This window comes from Panulirus ornatus, chromosome 31 (genome assembly GCF_036320965.1).
Source record: "Panulirus ornatus isolate Po-2019 chromosome 31, ASM3632096v1, whole genome shotgun sequence".
Lineage (NCBI taxonomy): Eukaryota > Metazoa > Arthropoda > Malacostraca > Decapoda > Palinuridae > Panulirus > Panulirus ornatus.
The window spans coordinates 13,526,712-13,553,957 of NC_092254.1; the positions used below are offsets into that span (position 1 = coordinate 13,526,712).

The 27,246-nt window shown below is 53.9% G+C and overlaps 3 protein-coding genes across 5 annotated transcripts in view; 2 read left to right on the forward strand and 1 right to left on the reverse strand.

Moving 5' to 3' along the window:
• The window catches only part of LOC139758835 (reticulon-4-interacting protein 1 homolog, mitochondrial-like), a 399,554-nt gene that overhangs the window by 259,896 nt on the left and 112,412 nt on the right, over positions 1-27,246 (reverse strand). The gene's annotated exons all lie outside the window — the stretch shown is intronic.
• LOC139758833 (uncharacterized) overlaps positions 1-27,246 on the forward strand; it is a 295,796-nt gene that overhangs the window by 166,711 nt on the left and 101,839 nt on the right. The window lies entirely within an intron of this gene.
• Positions 2,998-8,079, forward strand: LOC139758834 (uncharacterized). Of its 3 annotated transcripts, XR_011714950.1 has the most exons (3): positions 2,998-3,594; positions 3,634-7,664; positions 7,704-8,079. XR_011714950.1 is itself a non-coding variant. In XM_071680681.1 (2 exons), the coding sequence occupies exon 2, from the start codon at positions 4,284-4,286 to the stop codon at positions 6,564-6,566; it is 2,283 nt and encodes a 760-aa protein (XP_071536782.1). In that variant the 5' UTR covers positions 2,998-3,594; positions 3,634-4,283; the 3' UTR covers positions 6,567-8,079. The 3 variants fall into 3 exon arrangements, 1 of the variants encoding a protein (XP_071536782.1); XR_011714951.1 differs by having other exon boundaries at positions 2,998-7,664; XM_071680681.1 differs by having other exon boundaries at positions 3,634-8,079.

The following is a 27,246-nucleotide window of genomic DNA, read 5'->3' on the forward strand; positions in this document are numbered from 1 at the left end:
GAAGGGATAGTCAAAAGGGCTTACGGATGGAACGGAGGGATAGATGTGCTTACAGAGGCACAGGGATGGCAAGGCTAAGCCAGGGGTGGAAAGCAGAACGCCAGGTAGAAGAGAACAGCCCAGAGGATAACAATGTATCGGGACGGCATGACAGTTGCAGGGAAGGGCCAGAGAGGGACAGGAAGGGACAGAGAGGGACATGAAGGGACAGGACAACCAAGAGTTCACAGGGGTTATGGTAGAGGAGAAGGAGGCAGTGATGAGGTGAGATAATCAGGGTGGGGGGAGGTGGTAGATGACATCGGGAGTGGCAGGTTGCGGGATAAGGGGGGGGGAGGGCATCAGCTTTAGTGCTCTTGTTGGTGAAAGGAAATAATGGGCTGATGGAGAGAGAGAGAGAGAGAGAGAGAGAGAGAGAGAGAGAGAGAGAGAGAGGTAGTGTGTGGGGCGGTGGAATGTGATGGCTGAGGATGGTGTGGGGGGGGTCATGCAAAATTGTTGGTGTAGCGTTCCAGTAATATTGATGGAGACACGCGGCACCGGAAATGGAGGCCGACGGGAGAGAATTGCTTGTTTGGCTCTGTCATAACAGATGCAGCAACAGGCGCCGCTGGAGAATGGCAATGGCAGGCTCCAGCCACCATTTTGAAATGGGGGCACAGCAGCTGGGTCGACCGCCCGCCCGCCCGCTCCCCATGACCAATGACAGAGGGAACCGGGCCAGAATAAGTGGTGTGACTTGGGGCGGGACACACAGTTAGATGTGGTGCTGGTGTGTGGTAGTGGTGTGGTGGTGATGGTGTATGGTGGTGGTGGTGGTGTAGTGGTGATGGTGATGGTTGGTTAGGAGAGAAGATAGGCGTGAGTGGATGGTGATGGCGGAGGACGTGGTGAGGGGACGGCATCTGAGAATCACCGGAGAGTTTGAATACTCTCTGGGTGCAGCAGAGAGGTGTGTGGGGGCAGGTGTTACAGACGGGGATGGGGGTTTGAGGATGGGCGCTGGAGGTATGGCAGGGGGGAGCAGGGTATTACAGACGGGGATGGGGGTTTGAGGATGGGCGCTGGAGGTATGGCAGGGGGGAGCAGGGTAGTACAGACGGGGATGGGGGGTTTGAGGATGGGCGCTGGAGGTATGGTAGGGGGAAGCAGGGTAGTACAGGCAGGGTAGGGGATGCAGGGAAGTGGAGGAATGGGTAGGGGAGGCAGGGTAGTGTATACAGGGTAAGGGATGCAGGGAAGCGGAAGACTGGGTGGGGAAGGCAGGGTAGTGCAGGCAGGGTAAGGATGGCAGGGTATGGTAGTGGTAGTGAAGGAGATAGAGCCAGGGAAGGGTCAGGGAGGCTAGGGAAGGATGGAGGGAGCGTGGTGGCCGCGGCTGTGGCTAGGGCAGGTCAGGGCAGGGCGGGGTGGGGTGGGGCAGATGATGGAGCGGACGTCACGGGACGCCTGGAGTGGAATAGTGTGAGAAGTGGAAGTCCTTGTGATGCTGCTCCTGATATATTCCCTCCCGCTTACCACCACCACCAGCCACTCTCTCTCTCTCTCTCTCTCTCTCTCTCTCTCTCTCTCTCTCTCTCTCTCTCTCTATCTATCTATCTATCTATCTACCTATCTATCTATCTATCTCTATCTGTCTATCTATCCAGGCGACTGAGAGATACGGTTCAAGTTGGTTTTCGGTACACGAGATCCCCCCACACGTCTTAAGTAAGTAAGATCTCCACACGTCTTAAGTAAACTTCGGAATAAAGTCCAGATGACGCCACACGTCATATGTAACTCTATAATGACATTGCAAGTCATATATATATATATATATATATATATATATATATATATATATATATATATATATATATATATATATATATATATATATATATACGCCAGACGACACCACACATCATATACAAACCCCATATGACACCACACATCATATACAAACCCCAGACGACACCAAACATCATATACAAACCCCAGACGACACCGCACATCATATACAAACCCCAGACGACACCACACATCATATACAAACCCCAGTGACACCACACATATACAAACCCCAGATGACACCACACATCATATACAAACCCCAGACGACACCACACATCATATACAAACCCCAGACGACACCACATATCATATACAAACCCCAGACGACACCACACATCATATACAAACCCCAGTGACACCACACATATACAAACCCCAGATGACACCACTCATCATATACAAACCCCAGATGACACCACACATCATATACAAACCCTAGATGACACCACACATCATATACAAACCCCAGATGACACCACACATCATATACAAACCCCAGATGACACCACACATCATATACAAACCCCGAGATGACACCACACATCATATACAAACCCCAGACGACACCACACATCATATACAAACCCCAGATGACACCACACATCATATACAAACCCCAGATGACACCACACATCATATACAAACCCCAGATGACACCACACATCATATACAAACCCCAGATGACACCACACATCATATACAAACCCCGAGATGACACCACACATCATATACAAACCCCAGACGACACCACACATCATATACAAACCCCAGATGACACCACACATCATATACAAACCCCAGATGACACCACACATCATATACAAACCCCAGATGACACCACACATCATATACAAACCCCAGATGACACCACACATCATATACAAACCCCAGATGACACCACACATCATATACAAACCCCAGATGACACCACACATCATATACAAACCCCAGATGACACCACACATCATATACAAACCCCAGATGACACCACACATCATATACAAACCCCAGATGACACCACTCATCATATACAAACCCCAGATGACACCACACATCATATACAAACCCCAGATGACACCACATATATGAACACCTGCTCGATGTAAGTTCAAGGTCTGATAGTTATATCATTCCAAATTTCTTTATATATATTGTTACGGAACACGTGTGTTTGTGTCCACGTGGTTCGTATGTGTCTTGGTGTATCTCTGTGTATGACGTGTCTTGGTGTAGGGAGCGGCTTCTATCGGCCCGGATCTCACCCTCCCTGACCGTGTTGATTGCCTTAGTAATCATGTCTTGACCCAGACCTTGACCAGCCCTGTAACACCCAAACGTCAGGTCGACGGCGTCAGGTCCAACCATGGGAACTGCTACGGTATGTCGTCACGTGCGCTCGCTGCCGGCGTGGACAAAGGAACAGAGGAGGCTGGATGCACGCCACATGTGTAGGCCGGACCTTAGGCCTCCTTCAGCCAATCAAGTCGAGGAGAGGGCATGACAACCAGTCTCTTGACCTATCAAGGGCAATTGTGTCATTTTGACCTATAGTAGAACTAGGTGGCGGGTCGAGGCGTGGCCAGCTGTTCCTGCCTTGTTGGTCATTCAGATAAAAGCTCAGACAATCGTCTGAGACCTTGATTCCTTCACCAGTCTCGAGCCCAACAAAAGGTAATGTAGGCTTTCCCTGTCTCGAACCCCGTAGCCACCGCTGCCCTAGGTTGTAAGATGTTACTGTGTCCCGTCAAGTTTGACTAGGTTGTAAGATGTTACTGTGTCCCGTCAAAGTATGACTAGGTTGTAAGATGTTACTGTGTCCCGTCAAGTATGACTAGGTTGTAAGATGTTTACTGTGTCATGCCAAGCTTAACTAAGTGTAATGATATGTTACTGTGTCAAGTCAAGCTTAACTAAGTATAACAATGATGTTACTGTGTTGCGTCAGGTTAGCTAAGTGCAACGATTGTTACTGTGTCACGTCAGAATCTAACTAAATGTAATGCTATCGAGCAAAGTGTCAACGGAAAGAGATCTCCTGGTTTGAAATCTTATCTGGAATTGTTAACATATGTTCAGTGTTAAACTCATGTTCAGTGTTAACGTAAATGATTCGTGCCTGATTTATGTGTTCACCTTGTACATTTGAATTCTTTTCATTATAAGTAATTCTAACCTTTGTGTTTGTTTAACCCTATAACGTTAAGATAGCGTCATCCTGAGTTGTGCTATATTACAAATCTACCGTCCTTGCAAAGACGAGGACCAGTAGAGTATTTGTAACATATATATGTTGCTGGCGACCTTGCTATAATAAGTGCTGAACTCGTAACAATATAAATTGGCGACCTTGCCAGGATATATTATAGCTGAGTTCGTAACATATAAATTGGCGACCCCGCCAGGATATTTCTTGCCTTAACGGAATCTCTTTCCTTGATTCATTAATCATGTCGTTGATCAGTGTTGACAATACCGCTCAATCATTAACGTCGGTCAAAGTCTCGATCCCTCCCCATATCCCTAGTGATATTAATGTTGATCTCAGTTATTGGCGAAAGCAGCTAGAGATAGCTAAGGTCAATGCACAAGCACAGTTACAAGTGCAGAGGAAGAAGACTGAACAAGCTAGGTTAGCTTTCGAACGTGAAAGACTTAGACTAAACGCTTCACCATTAGGACCAGTGTCGTCTCAGTTGGGTAACTTACATGTACCGAAGTTCAGTAAACTTGACGTGGGCAGACGTTCAAATGGCTACGACGACAGAGGGAGGACCAGTGGTAATGTAATCCCACCTGAATCTGCTACCTTGCCGGTAACTCGTAGAAGTCAGGGGAAATACTCCAACGGAGTTAAGAGTTGTTATTATTGTGGCAAGGCTGGGCACCAGGTGAGGGATTGCTGGGCTCGAGCGAAGGAATCCAGAGACTTTACCAAAAGTAGGTCGGTAAGTCTCTTCTCAGCTTTAGGTCCACTTAATAAAGTAGGTAAGGCTGTCCCTGCTCTTAGGAAAGTGAGGGGTTGCGAGAGTGTTAATCAAGTTGTTAAAGATCCGTCCTGTGGGAACTACAATGCGTTCCTGTCTGAGGGTTGTGTCAGTAGATGTGGTGGACGACGAAAAGAAACCGTATCACGGGATTCTGGTTCGCTGCAGTCCCCGATGTTGGATGGCTTGGTGCCGCGAGAAGAGTTTGGAGACCGCGTCTTGCCAGATGGACTGTCGGGTCCCAAGGAAGCTCCACTAGTTGATGTGATAGTAGGAACAGATCTCTTTACGGACCATGCCCTTGTAGGGACTGTAGATAAGCTACCTGTCTTAGACGTGGACGTTGTGTTAGGCAGTGACCTAGCGGGTGGGAAGATGAACCCAGTGCCGGTGTTACCTACGGGCCCGGTGGAGTCCACGGAGGCAGTGCAGCTTGAGGAAGAGGTACCAGAGATAGTCTACAACCACGATGGTGCCAGGCCTATGACAGCTGGCACGGCAGGCCGTGTGCCTGAGGACATAGCCATTAAGACGGAGGAAGTGAAGACCAGCGAGAGGAAGCTGTGTGATACCCTCTCCCCTGGAGTTGCCTCCGTTGAAACAGTGGATTTAAAAACTCTCCCCCCGAGTAAGGCCAGCGAGAGGAAGCTGTGTGATACCCTCTCTCCTGGTATAGTCTTCGTTGAGACAGTGGACTTAAAGACTCTGCATGTGAGTGAGGCCAGCGAGGAGAAGCTGCGTGATACCCTCTCCCCTGGTGTAGATTCCGTTGAGACGGCGGACTTAAAGACTCTGCATGAGAGTGAGGCCAGCGAGAAGCTGTGTGATACCCTCTCCCCTGGGGTAGACTCCGTTAAGTCGGAGGAAGTGAAGTCTCTCCCTACGAGTGAGTCTAGTGAGAGGGAGCTGTGTGAGACCCTCTCCCCTGGTGTGGACTCCGTTGAGACTGAGAGTTTGTCTCGCACCCATTTAAGAGGGAAGACTCTCCATGAGGATGAGATGAGGGAGATGTGTGATACCTCCCGTGCTGATCTCGAGTCTGAACGAGATTCGGTGGGTGAGACTGTGGATTTGTCTCACGCCCATTCAAGAGAGAAGATTCTCCTTGAGGACAAAATTAGTGAGAAGCTGTGTGATACCTCCCATGCTGATTTCGAGTCCGAACGAGACTCAGTGAGTGAGACTGAGTATTTGTCTCGCACCCATTCAAGAGAGAAGATTCTCCATGAGGACAAAATTAGTGAGAAGATGTGTGATACTTCTTGTGCTGGTTACGAGTCCGTACCAGAAGCAGCAGATGAGACTGAGGATTTGTCTCGCACCCATTCAAGAGAGACTCCGGAACGGAGGACAATATGGCCTGACAAACGATCTCGTTGGAGAAGGTTTGAGGCGGGCGACGTGGTGTTACTTCTACTACCGCAGCCAGGTCAACCCTTGGTTGCCCGGTTTCAGGGTCCCTACACCATCATCTGGAGTGTAGGAGACTCAAAGTACCTTGTCTCTATCCCCGATAGGCGCAGAGGTTGGAGTTTATGCCTCATCAACATGCCTAAGCCATGTTTCAGTCGTGAACCTCTCCCCTTGGAACCGACGGTGCCAGTCTGCATCATCTTACGTCCAGCGGTAGCCGTGTGTGAGGGAGCCGACGACTTAGCTACGAGTGTCTCGGAGACCTGGGACCCGGGCGGAGGCGTGAGAAAACTGAACTCGGATATGGTTGGGTACTGTAGGATGTCATTGTAAATTTTGCAACACTCGCAATCCCCTCTGACAGAGTTGTTGATGTTTGGAATGAGCAGTGTGAGACAGTCTCTCATCGATTAAGAACACTACTTTTTTTAACTGTTATGTTTTGCAGGCTTCAACCAGATTAGCTGTGAATGCCAGCGATGCTGACGCTGAAGTCCTCGTGCAGGAGGACAGAGAGAAGGTTGAGCCCAAACAAATAGCCACCATGGAGATGGAACCTTTGTCTGTTATTTGTGTTATAACACTTTATATATTTGTGTCCTTCAGGCAATCAGTTTAGAGTGTACTGACTACCAACCCTTCAAAATGTTAAGAAGTTATGGGATCGGAGTCAGATATTAATCAGGTGGGCCTTGTTTCTTTTTCAAGAGTACAGTTAGATATTCACCATATTGCTGGCGCACATAATGTGTTAGCCGATTGTTTATCCCGCTCTTAACGCTAGAAAATTCCTCTTCTAGGAATTTTCTCCTTTAAGGAGGGGGGTGTTACGGAACACGTGTGTTTGTGTCCACGTGGTTCGTATGTGTCTTGGTGTATCTCTGTGTATGACGTGTCTTGGTGTAGGGAGCGGCTTCTATCGGCCCGGATCTCACCCTCCCTGACCGTGTTGATTGCCTTAGTAATCATGTCTTGACCCAGACCTTGACCAGCCCTGTAACACCCAAACGTCAGGTCGACGGCGTCAGGTCCAACCATGGGAACTGCTACGGTATGTCGTCACGTGCGCTCGCTGCCGGCGTGGACAAAGGAACAGAGGAGGCTGGATGCACGCCACATGTGTAGGCCGGACCTTAGGCCTCCTTCAGCCAATCAAGTCGAGGAGAGGGCATGACAACCAGTCTCTTGACCTATCAAGGGCAATTGTGTCATTTTGACCTATAGTAGAACTAGGTGGCGGGTCGAGGCGTGGCCAGCTGTTCCTGCCTTGTTGGTCATTCAGATAAAAGCTCAGACAATCGTCTGAGACCTTGATTCCTTCACCAGTCTCGAGCCCAACAAAAGGTAATGTAGGCTTTCCCTGTCTCGAACCCCGTAGCCACCGCTGCCCTAGGTTGTAAGATGTTACTGTGTCCCGTCAAGTTTGACTAGGTTGTAAGATGTTACTGTGTCCCGTCAAAGTATGACTAGGTTGTAAGATGTTACTGTGTCCCGTCAAGTATGACTAGGTTGTAAGATGTTTACTGTGTCATGCCAAGCTTAACTAAGTGTAATGATATGTTACTGTGTCAAGTCAAGCTTAACTAAGTATAACAATGATGTTACTGTGTTGCGTCAGGTTAGCTAAGTGCAACGATTGTTACTGTGTCACGTCAGAATCTAACTAAATGTAATGCTATCGAGCAAAGTGTCAACGGAAAGAGATCTCCTGGTTTGAAATCTTATCTGGAATTGTTAACATATGTTCAGTGTTAAACTCATGTTCAGTGTTAACGTAAATGATTCGTGCCTGATTTATGTGTTCACCTTGTACATTTGAATTCTTTTCATTATAAGTAATTCTAACCTTTGTGTTTGTTTAACCCTATAACGTTAAGATAGCGTCATCCTGAGTTGTGCTATATTACAAATCTACCGTCCTTGCAAAGACGAGGACCAGTAGAGTATTTGTAACATATATATGTTGCTGGCGACCTTGCTATAATAAGTGCTGAACTCGTAACAATATAAATTGGCGACCTTGCCAGGATATATTATAGCTGAGTTCGTAACAATATATATATATATATATATATATATATATATATATATATATATATATATATATATATATATATATATATATATATCATCCCTGGGGATAGGGGAGAAAGAATACTTCCCACATATTCCCTGCGTGTCGTAGAAGGCGACTAAAAGGGGAGGGAGCGGGTGGCTGGAAATCCTCCCCTCTCGGTTTTTTTTTTTTTTTTTTTTTCCAAAAGAAGGAACAGAGAAGGGGGCCAGGTGAGGATATTCCCTCTAAGGCCCAGTCCTCTGTTCATAGCGCTACCTCGCTGATGCGGGAAATGGCGAATAGTACGAAAGAAAAGAAAGATATATATATATATATATATATATATATATATATATATATATATATATATATATATATATATATATATATATATATATATATACTCGTAATTCCTCTCTCTCTCTCTCTCTCTCTCTCTCTCTCTCTCTCTCTCTCTCTCTCTCTCTCTCTCTCTCTCTCTCTCTCTCTCTTTGGGTAAGAGGACGGAGACCGAGACACGTGTCAGTCTACAAGAACACCCTATCTGCTTCAGTCTATAAACAATGGCACGATAAAGTGAAACAGAAAACGGTGTGAGAAAACGGCGTGGGGTCTGACTCGTTGCTTCCCAACCTTTTTCTTTTTTTTCCCCCATTTTTTTCACACGACATATTTTCGAGTGGGCTTGAGCCTGGCGGCACACCGAACCAAAAAAAAAAAAAAAAAATAGTCCAGTCTATACGCTACATTGGAAAGGATGGAAAAAGAAATATCTTTCTACACACACACACACACACACACACACACACACACACACACACACACACACACACACAGCCCACGTATTCCCTGCGTGTCGCAGAAGGCGACTAAAAGGGGTTGGAGCAGGAGGCTGGAAATCCTCCCCTTCTGTTTTAACTTTTCCAAAAGAAGGAACAGAGAAGGAGGCCAAGTGAGGATTTTTTTTCCCTCTCTAAGGCTCAGTCATTTGTTCCTGACGCTGCCTCGCTGACGCAGGAACTGGCGAATATATGTATCACCAAATGGCGTTCTAGCTTCATCTCTTCGATGTATATCAACTGACTGTTATATTTGTCTCTTGTGTCTCCATTGATGATGTGATTATTACACGAAAGTGCACTTGGGAACTTATCGTGTTTCATTTTCCCATGGACTCATAATATATATATATATACATATATATATATATATATATATATATATATATATATATATATATATATATATATATATATATATATATAATGCCCTATAACAGCAAGGGTTCGTATCGCTGCCACTTGTGTGCGAGCTGGGTACCCCAACTCCCACACAAACGGTAGCGGTTCGAAACCTTGCTCTTGGAGGGCATTACGCGTTCGGTGAAGGTGTGTGCTCATTGCGCTACATCAGTGTGTGTGTGTGTGTGTGTGTGTGTGTGTGTGTGTGTGTGTGTGTGTGTCTAAATGGAATGAACAGTTGCAGTTGTTGTTCAAGAAAGTGCTATGATTAAGGGATACCGTCGCGTCACACCAGTGGCAACCCGCTGGTCCATAGAGGCGAAACTCTCCTCCAGAAACCACCCTTTCGTGACCTCTACACCGGCCAGGATTTTCGCTCAGGTCTCCCTAGGACCGACCTAGCACCACCCCTCGCAGGTCTCCCTAGCACAGCAGATCTCCCCATCACCAACCTATCTCTGCCTCTAAAACTCCCTAGCAAAGACTTAGCTCTGTTTCTAGATCTCCCTAGTGCACTGTCCTTAGCAGATCTTCCTAGCACCACCAACTTAGCACTGTCCCTAGCAGATATTCCTAGCACCGGCCTGTGAACCCTAGCAAATCTCCCTAGCATCGACGTAGAACCCCCAACCAGATCTCCCTCGCACCGACCTAACACCTCTCCATAAGCACCTTTAACAGCTCACTCTCTCCCCTACCACGCACCAAGCAGTCCCCACCAGCAACCATCACCACCCGCCTATACATTCCCGGGTCGGCCTTCCTTAAGGTCCAAATCCCTCGCCGGGGAACTCCTGTGCCAGACACGGGCCCGGCTGCTAACATCCGGCAGTAATTTGCCCCGGCCAATCTGGTTTTTCCTTCCGGAGTTCGTCCCGCCAGCAGGAGACACCCACCCACCCATCCAGCCCCGCCCGCTCTCTACTTCCCGCTACTATGTCAACCCCAGGGGACACCCCACCTCCTCATATATCACCTCCTAGGGTACGAAACTTCCTACTATATCTCCTCCAGGGACGCCCCACTTCCCACTATTATCTTCCCCAGGGGCGCCCCACATCCAACTTTACCTCCTACAGGGGCGATCCACTTTCTACTATATCTCCACCAAGGGCGCCCTACTCCCAATCATATCTCCAATGGGGACGCCCAACTCCCCATTATATCTCCTCCAGGGACGCCCCACTTCCCTTAATATCTCCTCCAGGGACGCCCCACTTCACTTAATATCTTCTCCAGGGGCGCCCCTTTTCCCACAACATTTCCAGGGTCGCCCCTCTGCCCACAACAAGGGACACCCCACTTCTCCCAGCATCCTGAGGGTCGCGCCACCGTCACATACCAGAACGCCAGGATCCCTGTGGAATTATATCTGTCGAGGAACGCGGATCCTGGTATTGCAGTGTGCCGCCCCACTGCTGGGTCGGATCGCGCCCTCGTCTCTCACTTGGCCCTCCTGCTGCCGCTGCTGCTGCTGCTGCTGCTGAGGGAGGAGGAGCGTTGTGTGTGTGTGTGTGTGTGTGTGTGTGTGTGTGTGTGTGTGTGTGTGTGTGTGTGTGTGTGTGTGTGTTGGGAAAATCAGCTGGGTAATGAGGCTGGAGGCGTCGCTCATTACCGGCTGATCACCTGGCCTAAACAGGGGGATGTCTTCTCTGACGCAACCACCTGGTCGATAATTAGCGCCCTCCTCCCCCCTTCCCTTCCCTTCCTCCCTGTAGCAAGCGCAATGTAGCACAGCCCAAGTTTGCTGATATGTGTGTGGTGAGGACACAACTCGCTAAACCTGACCCTTCACTCATGGCGATGAGTAACGAACTACCTGGCCTCTATTCATGGAGATGAGTATACCCAAACCATCTGTATGCACTCCTTAGCCTCTGTGGCGCAGATGCGTAAATGCATTAACCCAACCCTTACTCCGCGCACGCATGACATGGACTTATACTGACGGTGGTGTGGAGCAAATGCTGTGTGCATGTAGCAGATTCCGTCCTCCCGGCCACCTTACCCAACCTGTACTATGGACATACGGCGCCATTCACAGATATCTCGACTCCTACTTGCCCAAACCTCTTTCAATGGCACCTCAAGTACTGTGACCTTTATTAGAAGTTATCCTACGTTACAGGAAAACAAGACGTCCTTTCTATCACTCTTCTTGTCGTGGTTTTTGGTTACTATGCCACTGTATCTCAAATAAAAAGCTGTCGACGTCGTCCAAATGATTCAGAATCACTCCTTTCTCTCTCACTCTCTTCTCTCCTCCATGATGGCCAAATTTGTAGCCCTCAGCCCCTTACTGTATCTCAGCTCCCTTAATTCAGCGATGATCTTGGTCACCCTTCTCTGGACTCTTTCAATTACTCTTTGTGGTTCTTGAGGTGCTGTGACCAAACACGAGAAGCGTAATGTTGTTTGGTCTTAATATACGTGATGGATAGTTTTCCTTTTTCGTACGTGAAATGCGATTCTAATATTCACCACAATACAGACAGTCTTATGTACAAGTCCGGCTATGTGTGTGTGTGTGTGTGTGTGTGTGTGTGTGTGTGTGTGTGTGTGCGTGATTACTTTTGGTGTGTTCCGGGTAGAGAATTTTGCATTTTGTGTCGCCCTTTCTCTTAAACCTAAGTGCGTAAGTGCCATGTCCTTTACTCCTTAAGCCTAAACATATGTGCCATGTCTTTACTCCTGTGGATATATACATACACACACACAAAAAAAAAAGCCCAAGCCAAGTACCCATTTACTGACCACACCTGAGGCAATGATGAACACCTGGGATGGGTGTGAACCAACTGCCGCTCCCAGGATTCGAACCTATGCGGGCTTAACCCCGGGAGAAGCTGTACCTGTGTCAGTAACGTTAACCTAGTTACCCCGGAGGCCCATCTTTTGTGCATCCGCGCGCCCGTGTGTGTGTGTGTGTGTGTGTGTGTGTGTGTGTGTGTGTGTGTGTGTGTGTGCGTGTGTGTGTGTTTGTACGTCAACTCCCTTACGTACACATAATACACAAACACACGAGGTCCCGGCACCTAAGTACATGTCAGCACACACGATAAATTAATCTATCCGGGAAGTTAAGGCAGTCTTTGATACGGGAGCCCATACAACCCGTGTAAGGGAGGGGTCAGTCAGGGGAGCTGGGAAAGAAGGGGAGAGGGAAGGTTAGTGGGTAATTCCGCGAAGGGGAAAGCTGGGAGGGGTTCCTGGAGGAGGCCATTTAGGGAGGTGGAAGATGATAGAGTCCGGCAGCGTCCGATCAATTACCAGGACCCTAGACACACTGCTACAGTGGGGGAGGCGGAGGAGGGTGGTGCATAGATTGATTGCACCAAGGCTGACGGCGGCGGAGACACTGAAAACCCTCCAAAACTAATCACAGGTGATGTGCCTGTGGCCGCGAGAGAGCGAGGTGTGTGTGTGTGGGAGGAGGAGGAGGAGGAGGAGTGTCGCCGACACTAATGAAAGTCCTGACTACAGCGCCTGCTACACCTATAAAGAGGCAGGCAGTCAGTAAGGAGGAGGATGGTGGCTGGAACACATACACCACACCAGGGAGCGACGAGCCTGGAACTAATCTGGAGCATGGAAGGGCTCTGGGGATCAATGTTTGGAACGTCGCCCCGTGTGGCCGCCTTCCCCTGATTATGATGGCAGGAGGGCAGGCCGGGGCCAAGGGGAGGAGGAGGAGGAGCGCTCAGGAGCAAGGCTGGGGACATGGGAGGGAACCAGAGCAAACACACGCGGGGAGAGGTTAGGTACGGGTGGGCCGAGATGAGGACCTGCGGGGTGATGAATGGGAGGGCAGGACTGGTAACATGGTGATGGGGGGGGAGAGAAGAGAGCTAGGGACGTGGAGGTAAGGGAGAAGCTGATGACAAGAGGGAGGAAAAGGATGGGGACAAGGGAGCGGAGGGCTGGTAGCAGGGAGCGGGGACTAGTGAAAATAAGCTGGTGGCCAGAGGGAGAGGGAAGGCTTGGGACGTGGGCGGAGGGAAGACTAGTACAAAGAGGGAGGGAAGTGGCTGGAGGGGAGGACCAGTGATCAGACGAGGTGGGCGGCTGGAGTCAAGTAGATGCAAGGGATGGCAGCCAGGAGACAGGGGGCGGATTGGCAATGACCACAGAGCAAGGTGCCGGGGGGAGCTGAGTGGGGCCAGGCTGGCTCGGCAACGGTGGAAGAAGGGGAAACTGGGGGACGAGCAGGGTGCCAGGGATTAAAGGGATGCTGGGGAGGATATGCTGCTGGGAGAAGGGAGGAGGTGAGGATGAGGAGGAAGCTGGGGATGAAGAAGCTGGGAAGGAGAGGGTGATGGGGTGAAGAAGCTGTGGACGACTCGGAAAGGGGAGAGAGCTGAGGATGGAGGGGAAGTTGCAGACGAGAAGGCACTGGGATAAGAACGAGGAAGCTGGGAACCCAGAAGGAAGGGCTGACAATAATGAGAGAGGGAGGTGGGCCGGAGAGGAGGCCTTGAGAGAGGGAGCAGCTGGGATGATGGGGAAGGTAGGCAGGAGAGTCTCGCTGAAAGATATCAGAGCTCTCGTGAGAGACGAAGCGGGAGAGATGAGGAGACGGGAAAGAGGTTGGGAGGGATACGAATAGGAGGCACTTCGGCAGAACGACGGACAGCCCCTTGAGACACGAGAGGCACCCCTGAAGAGACGAGGGGAGATGTGAGGGGCAACCTTAGAGAGGGACGTGAGGCCTCTTGAGACACGAGAAAGCCCACCTTAGAGACGAGGGGAGATGTGTGGGGGCAACCTTACAGAGGGACGTGAGGTGAGTCACGGGAGGCACCCCTCAAGAGACGAGGGGAGACGTGTGGGGCAACCTTAAAAAGGGACGTGAGGCCCATTGAGACACGAGATGGACCCCTCAAGAGACGAGGGGAGACGCGTGAGACAACCTAAGAAAGAGACGTGAGGCCCCGTGAGACACAAGAGGCCCTCCTACCCGTCAAGAGACAAGGAGAGACGTGTGGGGCATGCATAGAGAGGGACATGGGGTGGAACACGAATGGGCCCCTTGAAGAGACTGGTGAAGACATGTGGAGCAGCTTCTAGAGACGGATATGAGGCCCCTAGAGACACGAGAGAGAGAGAGAGAGAGAGAGAGAGAGAGAGAGAGAGAGAGAGAGAGAGAGAGAGAGAGAGAGAGAGAGAGAGAGAGAGAGGTTTGGGTCAACTTTGGAGAGGGAGGTTGAGAACGGCTGGCAAGAGAGTGAAGGAGGGGATCCCAGGGAGACGTACGGGAGGGCGCCCCATGATAGGCATGAAGACAGGAGAGCGCGGTAGGGAGTCTCGGTGAAATGTGCAAGAGAAGGAGCGGAGCAGTGTGTGTGTGTGTGTGTGAGAGAGAGAGAGAGAGAGAGAGAGAGAGAGAGAGAGAGAGAGAGAGAGAGAGAGAGAGAGAGAGAGAGAGAGAGAGAGAGTCCCCACGCAGAGGGACGTGAGGAAGGGAGGGAGGCTGGGGTGCCGGGGGTGGGTGGTGAGAACAGCAGCAGTTGAGTTGTAAGGTGTGAGCGAGTCCAGCATGTCAAGTACCGAGCTGGCCCCACTCCCCCTCCCAGACCAGGCCAGGCAAGGCCGGCCCGGACACACACACACACACACACACACACACACACACACACACACACACACACACACAGTCGCTCCTGTAGACTTACACTGTGTCTTCTCTAACATGTTTATTTTCTTTCCTCCAGCATAATGAGGTCTCTCGTGCTGCCGCCAGAATACAGGACTCGGCCTAACGCCTGGTCTCCGGGACCATTGGCACGTGTTGGCCTGTCACCACAGTTCTCATTTTCTTTTTTCTCTTTTTCTTTGAAGTTAGTTGACTACGTCTCCACTAACAGTGAAGCTCCCCACCACCAGTGGCGTTCCTCACCACTAGAGACACTTCTCCACCACCAGTGGCGTTCCTCACCACTAGAGACACTTCTCCATCACCAGTGTCGTTCCTCACCCTCAAAGACACTTCCCCACCACCAGTGGCGTTCCTCACCACTAGAGACACTTCCCCACCACCAGTGGCGTTCCTCACCACTAGAGACACTTCTCCACCACCAGTGGCGTTCCTCACCACTAGAGACACTTCTCCATCACCAGTGTCGTTCCTCACCCTCAAAGACACTTCCCCACCACCAGTGGCGTTCCTCACCACTAGAGACACTTCTCCACCACCAGTGGCGTTCCTCACCACTAGAGACACTTCTCCATCACCAGTGTCGTTCCTCACCCTCAAAGACACTTCTCCATCACCAGTGGCGTTCCTCACCACTAGAGACACTTCCCCACCACCAGTGGCGTTCCTCACCCTCAAAGACACTTCCCCACCACCAGTGGCGTTCCTCACCCTCAAAGACACTTCCCCACCACCAGTGGCGTTCCTCACCCTCAAAGACACTTCCCCACCACCAGTGGCGTTCCTCACCACTAGAGACACTTCTCCACCACCAGTGGCGTTCCTCACCACTAGAGACACTTCTCCACCACCAGTGGCGTTCCTCACCACTAGAGACACTTCTCCATCACCAGTGGCGTTCCTCACCCTCAAAGACACTTCTCCACCACCAGTGGCGTTCCTCACCACTAGAGACACTTCTCCATCACCAGTGGCGTTCCTCACCCTCAAAGACACTTCCCCACCAACAGTGGCGTTCCTCACCACTAGAGACACTTCTCCATCACCAGTGGCGTTCCTCACCCTCAAAGACACTTCCCCACCACCAGTGGCGTTCCTCACCACTAGAGACACTTCTCCATCACCAGTGGCGTTCCTCACCCTCAAAGACACTTCCCCACCAACAGTGGCGTTCCTCACCACTAGAGACACTTCTCCATCACCAGTGGCGTTCCTCACCCTCAAAGACACTTCCCCACCAACAGTGGCGTTCCTCACCACTAGAGACACTTCTCCATCACCAGTGGCGTTCCTCACCCTCAAAGACACTTCCCCACCACCAGTGGCGTTCCTCACCACTAGAGACACTTCTCCATCACCAGTGGCGTTCCTCACCCTCAAAGACACTTCCCCACCACCAGTGGCGTTCCTCACCACTAGAGACACTTCTCCACCACCAGTGGCGTTCCTCACCCTCAAAGACACTTCCCCACCACCAGTGGCGTTCCTCACCACTAGAGACACTTCCCCATCACCAGTGGCGTTCCTCACCCTCAAAGACACTTCCCCACCACAACTGGCGTTTCCCACCACCAGAGACACTTCCCCATCACCAGCGTCGCTCTTACACCACCAGAGACACTTCTCCACCACAAACAACACTTCCCCACCACCTGCACCGTGCTTACGCCACCAGAGACCCTGCCCCATTACCAGCGACACTTCCCCATCACCAGCGACACCTCCGCTACCCAAGTGACCTTCCGTCACCTCCAGGAGTATAGGGCAGACCTCCCCCGTCCTGAACAACGCTCTCTCTCTCTCTCTCTCTCTCTCTCTCTCTCTCTCTCTCTCTCTCTCTCTCTCTCTCTCTTTCTCTCTCTCTCTCTCTCTCTCTCTCTCTCTCTCCCAGCAACGCTACCGCGCCACCAACAATGCTCCATCGCTCGTGACAACCCTCCACCATCCCTGTTGTTCCCCCCCGCCTCTGCCATCCCCTAGCCCCAGCTATGCTCATCTATCCCCCAGCCCCAGCCACGGTCCCCAAGCCCTAGCAACAGCAAGGCCTGCAGGAGACTGGCCCAGCTCGTCAGGTAATGAAGGCAGCGCTTTTAGCCCGTGTATTGACACGATCAACATCTGTGCCGCCCCGGCCACAGCAGCTGCCGCTGTTGCTGTACCCTCCCAAACACAGGGGCTGCCGCTGCTGCTGCTACTGTGCCGCCATTTCCCTCTCTGCCACAGCAGCTGGTGGTACTCTACCGTCCCTGCCACGGCAGCTGGTGGTGATGCTGTACGAACCCGGGCCACGGATGCTACTGATCCTCCACCAACCCTACCGCAACAGCTGCTGGCGACGCTGCGAAGACCTTACCACAGCAGCTGACGGTATACTGCTGTACAGTCCTCGCCACAACAGCTGGTGGTGCTGCTGTATATTCCCTGCCGCAGCAGCTGCTGGTGCTGTACCGACCTTGCTAGAGCAGCTGCTGGTGCTGTTGCACCGACCCTATCACAGCAGCTGCTGGTGAGGCTATACCGGCCTTGACTCAGCAAGTGGTGGTGGTGCTGTACCAACCCTGCTACAGCAGCTGGTGATGCTGCTGCTGTACCGACCCTGCCACAGCAGCTCCCCGCCCCCCTCAAGTGTGGAAGTTGTCTGGATGCTGACGTAGTCCGATAAACTTACGAGTAACTTTGAGAATCCTTCTGTAGCCAGATCGCAGGGGGGGGATGTGTGTGTGTGTGTTATAGGTGGTAATTGCTGGTGGGGAGAGGCTTGCCTGGTGGCCCAGTCTGTGATTTTGGGGGAGGGGTACAGTTACGGTACTGGGGACTAGTCCTGAGCACCTGGGGTTCTCCAGGGAATTATTTCCCGCTACTGATGTGCTGCTGGTGTGGGAGGGAGGGAGGGATTTCTTTCTACAATTGGTGCGTTCCTGGGGGGTGACCATTACTGCCTCCACCTGGTGTGTTCCGTAGGGACCTATCCTCCGCAGCTGGTGTGTTGGGAGAAGGGGAGGGGGACCATTACATCCTCCACCTGGTGTGTTCCGTAGGGACCTGTCCTCCGCAGCTGGTGTGGTGCTCATAGGCACTAGTGTTAGGCCAGAGGAGGAGCTGACCCGTGCAGACGTGTGTGTGTGTGTGTGTGTGTGTGTGTGTGTGTGATCCTGGAGCGAGTCTAGCGAGTGGCTGGTTGGCTGGTTCGCTGGCTGGCTGGCTAGGTAGGTATGTAGGTAGGTGGCGCAAGGGTCGCATCAAGACCCCGGTTACCCTTAATAATGAAGGAGGGTCGGTCGGCCATCGCTCAAAGGTACCTGACGACGACGGTGGTGGAGGAGGAGAAGGAGGAGGCGCTGCCGCACGCGGACCTTTCCCCCCTCACACCAGTCAGACTATACCAGCCTTATCGATCATTGCCTCACGGAGCAAAGTCGAAAAATTTCCTGATAGATCATCGGCAGGAGTGATCAAGGACCCCTCCTTACCCACCCCCGAGACAGTAGTCGACTTAGGAGTGTGTATATATATATATATATATATATATATATATATATATATATATATATATATATATATATATATATATATATATATATATATATCCTCCATGGGGATAGGGGAGAAAGAATACTTCCCACGTATTCCCTGCGTGTCGTAGAAGGCGACTAAAAGGGGAGGGAGCGGGAGGCTGGAAATCCTCCCCTCTCACTTCTAATTTTCCAAAAGAAGGAACAGAGAAGGGGGCTAAGTGAGGATTTCCCTCAAAGGCTCAGTCCTCTGTTCTTAACGCTACCTTGCTAACACGGGAAATGGCGAATAGTATGCCAAAAAAAAAAAAGAAAAAATATTCCCATGAGTCCACGGGGAAATGAAACACGATAAGTTCCCGAGTGCACTTTCGTGTAATAATCACATCATCAAGGAAGATGTGATGATGTTGTGTGTTATGAATTCTGTAACAACGGACACTATGAGCTGAGAAGAAGGAGCTATGACTGCTGAGGATGACCTGAGACACACACCACACGTCCGGCTGACCCGACACCAGGACACACACACACACACACACACACACACACACACACACACACACACACACACACACACACACACACATCCTGCCTATTCTAAGACATATCACTATCCGCTATCTAGCTGAGCTGAGACATACTAGTACGTGCTGTTTAGCTGAACTAAGCCACACCATCTACACTGCCTAGCTGACCTGAGACACACCACCCACACTGCCTAGCTGACCTGAGACACACCACCCACACTGCCTAGCTGACCTGAGACACACCACCCACACTGCCTAGCTGACCTGAGACACACCATCCACACTGCCTAGCGGACCTGAGACACCATCCACACTGCCTAGCTGACCTGAGACACACCACCCACACTGACTAGCGGACCTGAGACACACCACCCATACTGCCTAGCGGACCTGAGACACCATCCACACTGCCTAGCTGACCTGAGACACACCACCCACACTGCCTAGCTGACCTGAGACACACCACCCACACTGCCTAGCTGACCTAAGACACACCACTCACACTGCCTAGATGACCTGAGACACACCATCCACACTGCCTAGCTGACCTCAGACACACCATCACACTGCCTAGCTGACCTGAGACACCATCCACACTGCTTAGCTGACCTGAGACACACCACCCACACTGCCTAGCTGACCTGAGACACACCATCCACACTGCCTAGCTGACCTGAGACACACCACCCACACTGCCTAGCTGACCTGAGACACACCATCCACACTGCTTAGATGAGCTGGGAATTGAGAAACACTACCCCGCCACCGAGCTAAGAGCTGAGACATAACCACCCCGCTGCCTAGCTGAGACAAGCCGCCGCCACCACCTGTTAACCCTGGCTGAGCTGGGGGAAGACTAGGCCACCCGTACGCTGTTGGCACAAATGGAGAGCCACAAATCCCCCGGCCATCAACTCCATGACTGCCGCTGTGAGCTCCAGTCTTGGGGGTCGACCAGCAGCGCCGGTCACACACACACACACACACACACACACACACACACATATCACAGCTTATCCTCCTTCCTCCTCCCCCGCCCCCACCTACCCAACTCCCTCCTCCTCCGCCTCCTCCTCTTTCCCCCACACAACCTTCCCAACCTCCTCCTCCTCCTCCTCCTCTTGCGCATTTCGTCCGGCCGGTGGCTGCCGCCGACTTCGCCAGGGTTTCGTCCGGGACGTATTATATCGTCGTTACCGGCTCGAGCGTCGCCGTCCTCTTCGTTATGGCCGCTTATCATCGGGACTTTACGGTCGCCTTGAGGTACAAAGTTTCGTCCGTCTAGATACAGTATCTCGTCCGTCTAGGTACAGAATTTCGTCCGTCTATCTATGGTGCAAGATATATCGACCCAGATCCCTGGCCCCGGTGTCCCCGCCCCCGACACAGCAGGTCACCCAGCAAGATTCCAACACTCGGTTGTTCAATGTTAACCCGCAGGCGGGGTATAGGGCCGGGCCCTGGGGCAGGTACGGTGAGTTACCGGCGGGAGGGCCACGCTCCCAGAGGCAGGGGAGGCAACGCACTCACACAGAAGGAGGGCCATGCACTCAGACAGGGGAAGCAATGCTCTTAGACGCAGGGGAGGGCCACGCATTCAGACGCAGGGGAGGCCACGCACCCGGACACAAGGAGGGCCACGCTCTCAGACGCAGGGGAGGCAACGCACTCAGACACAAGGAGGGCCACGCACTCAGACGCAGGGGAGGCAACGCACTCAGACACAAGGAGGGCCACGCACTCAGACGCAGGGGAAGCAACGCTCTCAAACGGAAGGGAGGGCCACGCATTCAGACGCAGTTGAGGCAACGCACTCAGACACAAGGAGGGCCACGCACTCAGACGCAGGGGAGGCAACGCACTCAGACACAAGGAGGGCCACGCTCTCAGACGCAGGGGAGGCAACGCACTCAGACACAAGGAGGGCCACGCTCTCAGACGCAGGGGAGGCAACGCACTCAGACACAAGGAGGGCCACGCACTCAGACGCAGGGGAGGCAACGCACTCAGACACAAGGAGGGCCACGCTCTCAGACGCAGGGGAGGCAACGCACTCAGACACAAGGAGGGCCACGCTCTCAGACGCAGGGGAGGCAACGCACTCAGACACAAGGAGGGCCACGCTCTCAGACGCAGGGGAGGCAACGCACTCAGACACAAGGAGGGCCACGCTCTCAGACGCAGGGGAGGCAACGCACTCAGACACAAGGAGGGCCACGCACTCAGACGCAGGGGAGGCAACGCACTCAGACACAAGGAGGGCCACGCACTCAGACGCAGGGGAGGCAACGCACTCAGACACAAGGAGGGCCACGCTCTCAGACGCAGGGGAGGCAACGCACTCAGACACAAGGAGGGCCACGCACTCAGACGCAGGGGAGGCAACGCACTCAGACACAAGGAGGGCCACGCTCTCAGACGCAGGGGAGGCAACGCACTCAGACACAAGGAGGGCCACGCTCTCAGACGCAGGGGAGGCAACGCACTCAGACACAAGGAGGGCCACGCACTCAGACGCAGGGGAGGCAACGCACTCAGACACAAGGAGGGCCACGCTCTCAGACGCAGGGGAGGCAACGCACTCAGACACAAGGAGGGCCACGCACTCAGACGCAGGGGAGGCAACGCACTCAGACACAAGGAGGGCCACGCTCTCAGACGCAGGGGAGGCCACGCACCCGGACACAAGGAGGGCCACGCTCTCAGACGCAGGGGAGGCCACGCACCCGGACACAAGGAGGGCCACGCTCTCAGACGCAGGGGAGGCAACGCACTCAGACACAAGGAGGGCCACGCACTCAGACGCAGGGGAGGCCACGCACCCGGACACAAGGAGGGCCACGCTCTCAGACGCAGGGGAGGCCACGCACCCGGACACAAGGAGGGCCACGCACTCAGACGCAGGGGAGGCCACGCACCCGGACACAAGGAGGGCCACGCTCTCAGACGCAGGGGAGGCAACGCACTCAGACACAAGGAGGGCCACGCTCTCAGACGCAGGGGAGGCCACGCACCCGGACACAAGGAGGGCCACGCACTCAGACGCAGGGGAGGCAACGCACTCAGACACAAGGAGGGCCACGCTCTCAGACGCAGGGGAGGCCACGCACCCGGACACAAGGAGGGCCACGCACTCAGACGCAGGGGAGGCCACGCACCCGGACACAAGGAGGGCCACGCTCTCAGACGCAGGGGAGGCCACGCACCCGGACACAAGGAGGGCCACGCACTCAGACGCAGGGGAGGCAACGCACTCAGACACAAGGAGGGCCACGCACTCAGACGCAGGGGAGGCAACGCACTCAGACACAAGGAGGGCCACGCTCTCAGACGCAGGGGAGGCAACGCACTCAGACACAAGGAGGGCCACGCTCTCAGACGCAGGGGAGGCAACGCACTCAGACACAAGGAGGGCCACGCTCTCAGACGCAGGGGAGGCCACGCACCCGGACACAAGGAGGGCCACGCACTCAGACGCAGGGGAGGCAACGCACTCAGACACAAGGAGGGCCACGCTCTCAGACGCAGGGGAGGCCACGCACCCGGACACAAGGAGGGCCACGCTCTCAGACGCAGGGGAGGCAACGCACTCAGACACAAGGAGGGCCACGCTCTCAGACGCAGGGGAGGCAACGCACTCAGACACAAGGAGGGCCACGCTCTCAGACGCAGGGGAGGCAACGCACTCAGACACAAGGAGGGCCACGCTCTCAGACGCAGGGGAGGCCACGCACCCGGACACAAGGAGGGCCACGCTCTCAGACGCAGGGGAGGCCACGCACCCGGACACAAGGAGGGCCACGCTCTCAGACGCAGGGGAGGCAACGCACTCAGACACAAGGAGGGCCACGCTCTCAGACGCAGGGGAGGCAACGCACTCAGACACAAGGAGGGCCACGCTCTCAGACGCAGGGGAGGCAACGCACTCAGACACAAGGAGGGCCACGCTCTCAGACGCAGGGGAGGCAACGCACTCAGACACAAGGAGGGCCACGCACTCAGACGCAGGGGAGGCAACGCACTCAGACACAAGGAGGGCCACGCTCTCAGACGCAGGGGAGGCCACGCACCCGGACACAAGGAGGGCCACGCTCTCAGACGCAGGGGAGGCAACGCACTCAGACACAAGGAGGGCCACGCTCTCAGACGCAGGGGAGGCCACGCACCCGGACACAAGGAGGGCCACGCACTCAGACGCAGGGGAGGCAACGCACTCAGACACAAGGAGGGCCACGCACTCAGACGCAGGGGAGGCAACGCACTCAGACACAAGGAGGGCCACGCACTCAGACGCAGGGGAGGCCACGCACCCGGACACAAGGAGGGCCACGCTCTCAGACGCAGGGGAGGCAACGCACTCAGACACAAGGAGGGCCACGCTCTCAGACGCAGGGGAGGCAACGCACTCAGACACAAGGAGGGCCACGCACTCAGACGCAGGGGAGGCCACGCACCCGGACACAAGGAGGGCCACGCACTCAGACGCAGGGGAGGCCACGCACCCGGACACAAGGAGGGCCACGCTCTCAGACGCAGGGGAGGCAACGCACTCAGACACAAGGAGGGCCACGCACTCAGACGCAGGGGAGGCCACGCACCCGGACACAAGGAGGGCCACGCTCTCAGACGCAGGGGAGGCCACGCACCCGGACACAAGGAGGGCCACGCTCTCAGACGCAGGGGAGGCCACGCACCCGGACACAAGGAGGGCCACGCTCTCAGACGCAGGGGAGGCCACGCACCCGGACACAAGGAGGGCCACGCACTCAGACGCAGGGGAGGCCACGCACCCGGACACAAGGAGGGCCACGCTCTCAGACGCAGGGGAGGCAACGCACTCAGACACAAGGAGGGCCACGCTCTCAGACGCAGGGGAGGCAACGCACTCAGACACAAGGAGGGCCACGCTCTCAGACGCAGGGGAGGCAACGCACTCAGACACAAGGAGGGCCACGCACTCAGACGCAGGGGAGGCAACGCACTCAGACACAAGGAGGGCCACGCACTCAGACGCAGGGGAGGCAACGCACTCAGACACAAGGAGGGCCACGCACTCAGACGCAGGGGAGGCAACGCACTCAGACACAAGGAGGGCCACGCACTCAGACGCAGGGGAGGCAACGCACTCAGACACAAGGAGGGCCACGCTCTCAGACGCAGGGGAGGCAACGCACTCAGACACAAGGAGGGCCACGCTCTCAGACGCAGGGGAGGCAACGCACTCAGACACAAGGAGGGCCACGCTCTCAGACGCAGGGGAGGCAACGCACTCAGACACAAGGAGGGCCACGCTCTCAGACGCAGGGGAGGCAACGCACTCAGACACAAGGAGGGCCACGCACTCAGACGCAGGGGAGGCAACGCACTCAGACACAAGGAGGGCCACGCACTCAGACGCAGGGGAGGCAACGCACTCAGACACAAGGAGGGCCACGCTCTCAGACGCAGGGGAGGCCACGCACCCGGACACAAGGAGGGCCACGCTCTCAGACGCAGGGGAGGCCACGCACCCGGACACAAGGAGGGCCACGCGACATGTCTGCCACTCAGGTATGTCTGACATCGGGGGTGTTGCTCTTTGTGTCTGGCAGCGAGGGTTTTGCTCATATGTCTGGCAGTGAGGGTTGGGGGGTGAGTGTTGCTATTCTTTCTGGCAGCGGGGGTGTTGCTTTTTGTGTCTGGCAGCGAGGGTGTTGCTCATGTGTCTGGCAGCGAAGGTGTTGCTCGTGTGTCTGGCAGCGAGGGTATTGCTCCTGTGTCTGGTAGCGGCGTGTTATTGCTCTTGTGTTTGGCAGCGGGTTGGTGTCGCTCTTGTGTTTGGCAGCGGGGGTGTTGCTCTTGTGTCTGGCAGCGTCGGTGTTGCTCCTGTGTCTGGCAGCGGGGGTGTTGCTCCTGTGTCTGGTATCGGCGTGCTGTTGCTCTTGTGTTGGGCAGCGGGCGTGTAGTTTCTCATGTGTCTGGCAGCGGGCGTGTAGTTTCTCATGTGTCTGGCAGCGGGCTGTTGATGCTCATGTGTCAGGCAGCGGGGATGTTTCCCTTTATATCTGGCAGCGGAGGTGTTCCTACTGCGCCTGGCAGCGGGGCGTCCATGTTGTTCATTACAGGTACAAAAAAGGAAGAACAAAAGTACAGGTAAGCGAGACCTTCTGCCGCTGCTCCACGCCAGGCCGCGGGGCTGGTGTATTTCCGTGTCTGGCTGTGCTGAGGGTTCTTGCTTATTACGTCTGTTGGCCAGGAGTGTCATGTTGATGTGGCGGCCGGGTGCGTGGAGCGAGGGTGGCGTGGGTGGCTGTGTGTGTGTGTGTGTGGGTATGGTGGGTGGCTGTGTGTGTAGAGTGAGGGTGGCGTGGTTGACGGTATGTGTGCGTGGAGGGTGGTGTGGGTGGCTGTGTGTCTGTGTGTGTGTGTGTGTGTGTGTGTGTGTGTGGAGCAAGGATGGCATGATTGAGGGGGTGTGTGTGGAGTGAGGGTGGCGTGGTTAAGGGTGTGTGTGTATGTGTATTGAGGGTGGCGTAGGTGGCTGTGTGGAGCGAGGGCGGCGTGTGTGGCTGTGTGAGGATGGCGCGGGTGGCTGTGTGAGGATGGCGTGAGTGGCTGTGTGTGGAGAGCAAAGGATAGTGTGGTGTGTGAGGAGTGAGGGTGGCGCAGGCTGGCGTTGGGAGAGGGGTGTCCACGCGTTGGGAGAGGGGTGTCCACGCTAGCCAGACAGATCTGGAGGGGAGGGGAGGAACAGCCCGTTGCAAGGTGGGAGGAGAGTGGGAAGGTGAGGCACGGGGGAGAGGAGGGGGCAGAGCGCAGCCCGAGTGGTTAATGTTGTTTGTCAAAGCCAGGCTGGGAATGACCACCGCTTATATAGATCAGCGGAGGCCGCTGTAAGTAGGGGTGAGCGGGCGGGCGGGCGGGCTGCGGGGAGGGAAGAGAGAGGGGGGCGCTCGGCGCTATTAATCATCGCCAGGGTAATTGGCCTCGCCGCAAATGGGTCAACAGAGCGAGTATTACACCTGTTTTCTTCACAGGTTATCGCTCTACCTGCGCAGTTTTTGCTTTTTTTTTCCCCCCTATATATCTTTCTGTATATCGGTGTGTTGCTGGCCACGGGCAGAGCTGCCGTTGTGTGTGTGTGTGTGTCCACCGGTACAACACACACACACACACTTCCGCTATCTCCGTTTTCGTCTGTTCTTTTTCTCTTTTTTCATGCCAGCAAACAGGGATTATTTAAATCCGCAATTTACCGGGGGGCCTATAAATATTTTAGATACTGTAGTGCTGAATAATGGCATAGCCCTGCCCTTCTGTTTGAAGTGAGCTTATGCTCAAAGCTCATCCGGGGCACACACACACACACACACACACACACACACACACACACACACACACACACACACACACACACACACGATGCCCATTGTTGACACGACAGCCTACCATGTAATCTAATTGTGGGCTGCCTTACCTACTGATGCCGTTTAGGTACGTGGTGCTATTGGGGGTGGGAGGGGGGGTACGTGGTGATGCTGGTGGAGGTACGTGGTGATGCTGGGGGGAGGCACATGGTGATGCTGGGGGAGGTACGTGGTGATGCTGGGAGGAGGTACGCGGTGATACTGGGAGGAGGTACGTGGTGATGCTGAGGTACGTTATGTGCCGCTGCTGGTGCACATACGTGTTTCTCCTGGTGTAGTTACGTGGTGATGCTGGTGCAAGTATGTGCAACTGCTGGTGTGTGTACGTGGTGATGCCGGTGCAAGTATGTGCAACTGCTGGTGTAGTTACGTGGTGATGCTGGTATATGTACGCGTGGTAATGCTGGTGTGTGTACGTGGTGATGCTGGTGTGTGTACGTGGTGATGCTGGTGTGTGTACGTGGCGCTACTGGTGTGTGAGCATACTATAAATAAGCAAGTGGGTGGTGGGGAGGATGGAGAAATGAGTAGAACTAGGTGTAGAGGTGTAGAGGAAGCACACCTTGTATAGGGATAAGATAGTAGCTATGGGATGGGCGGTGTGAATGGGTGTAA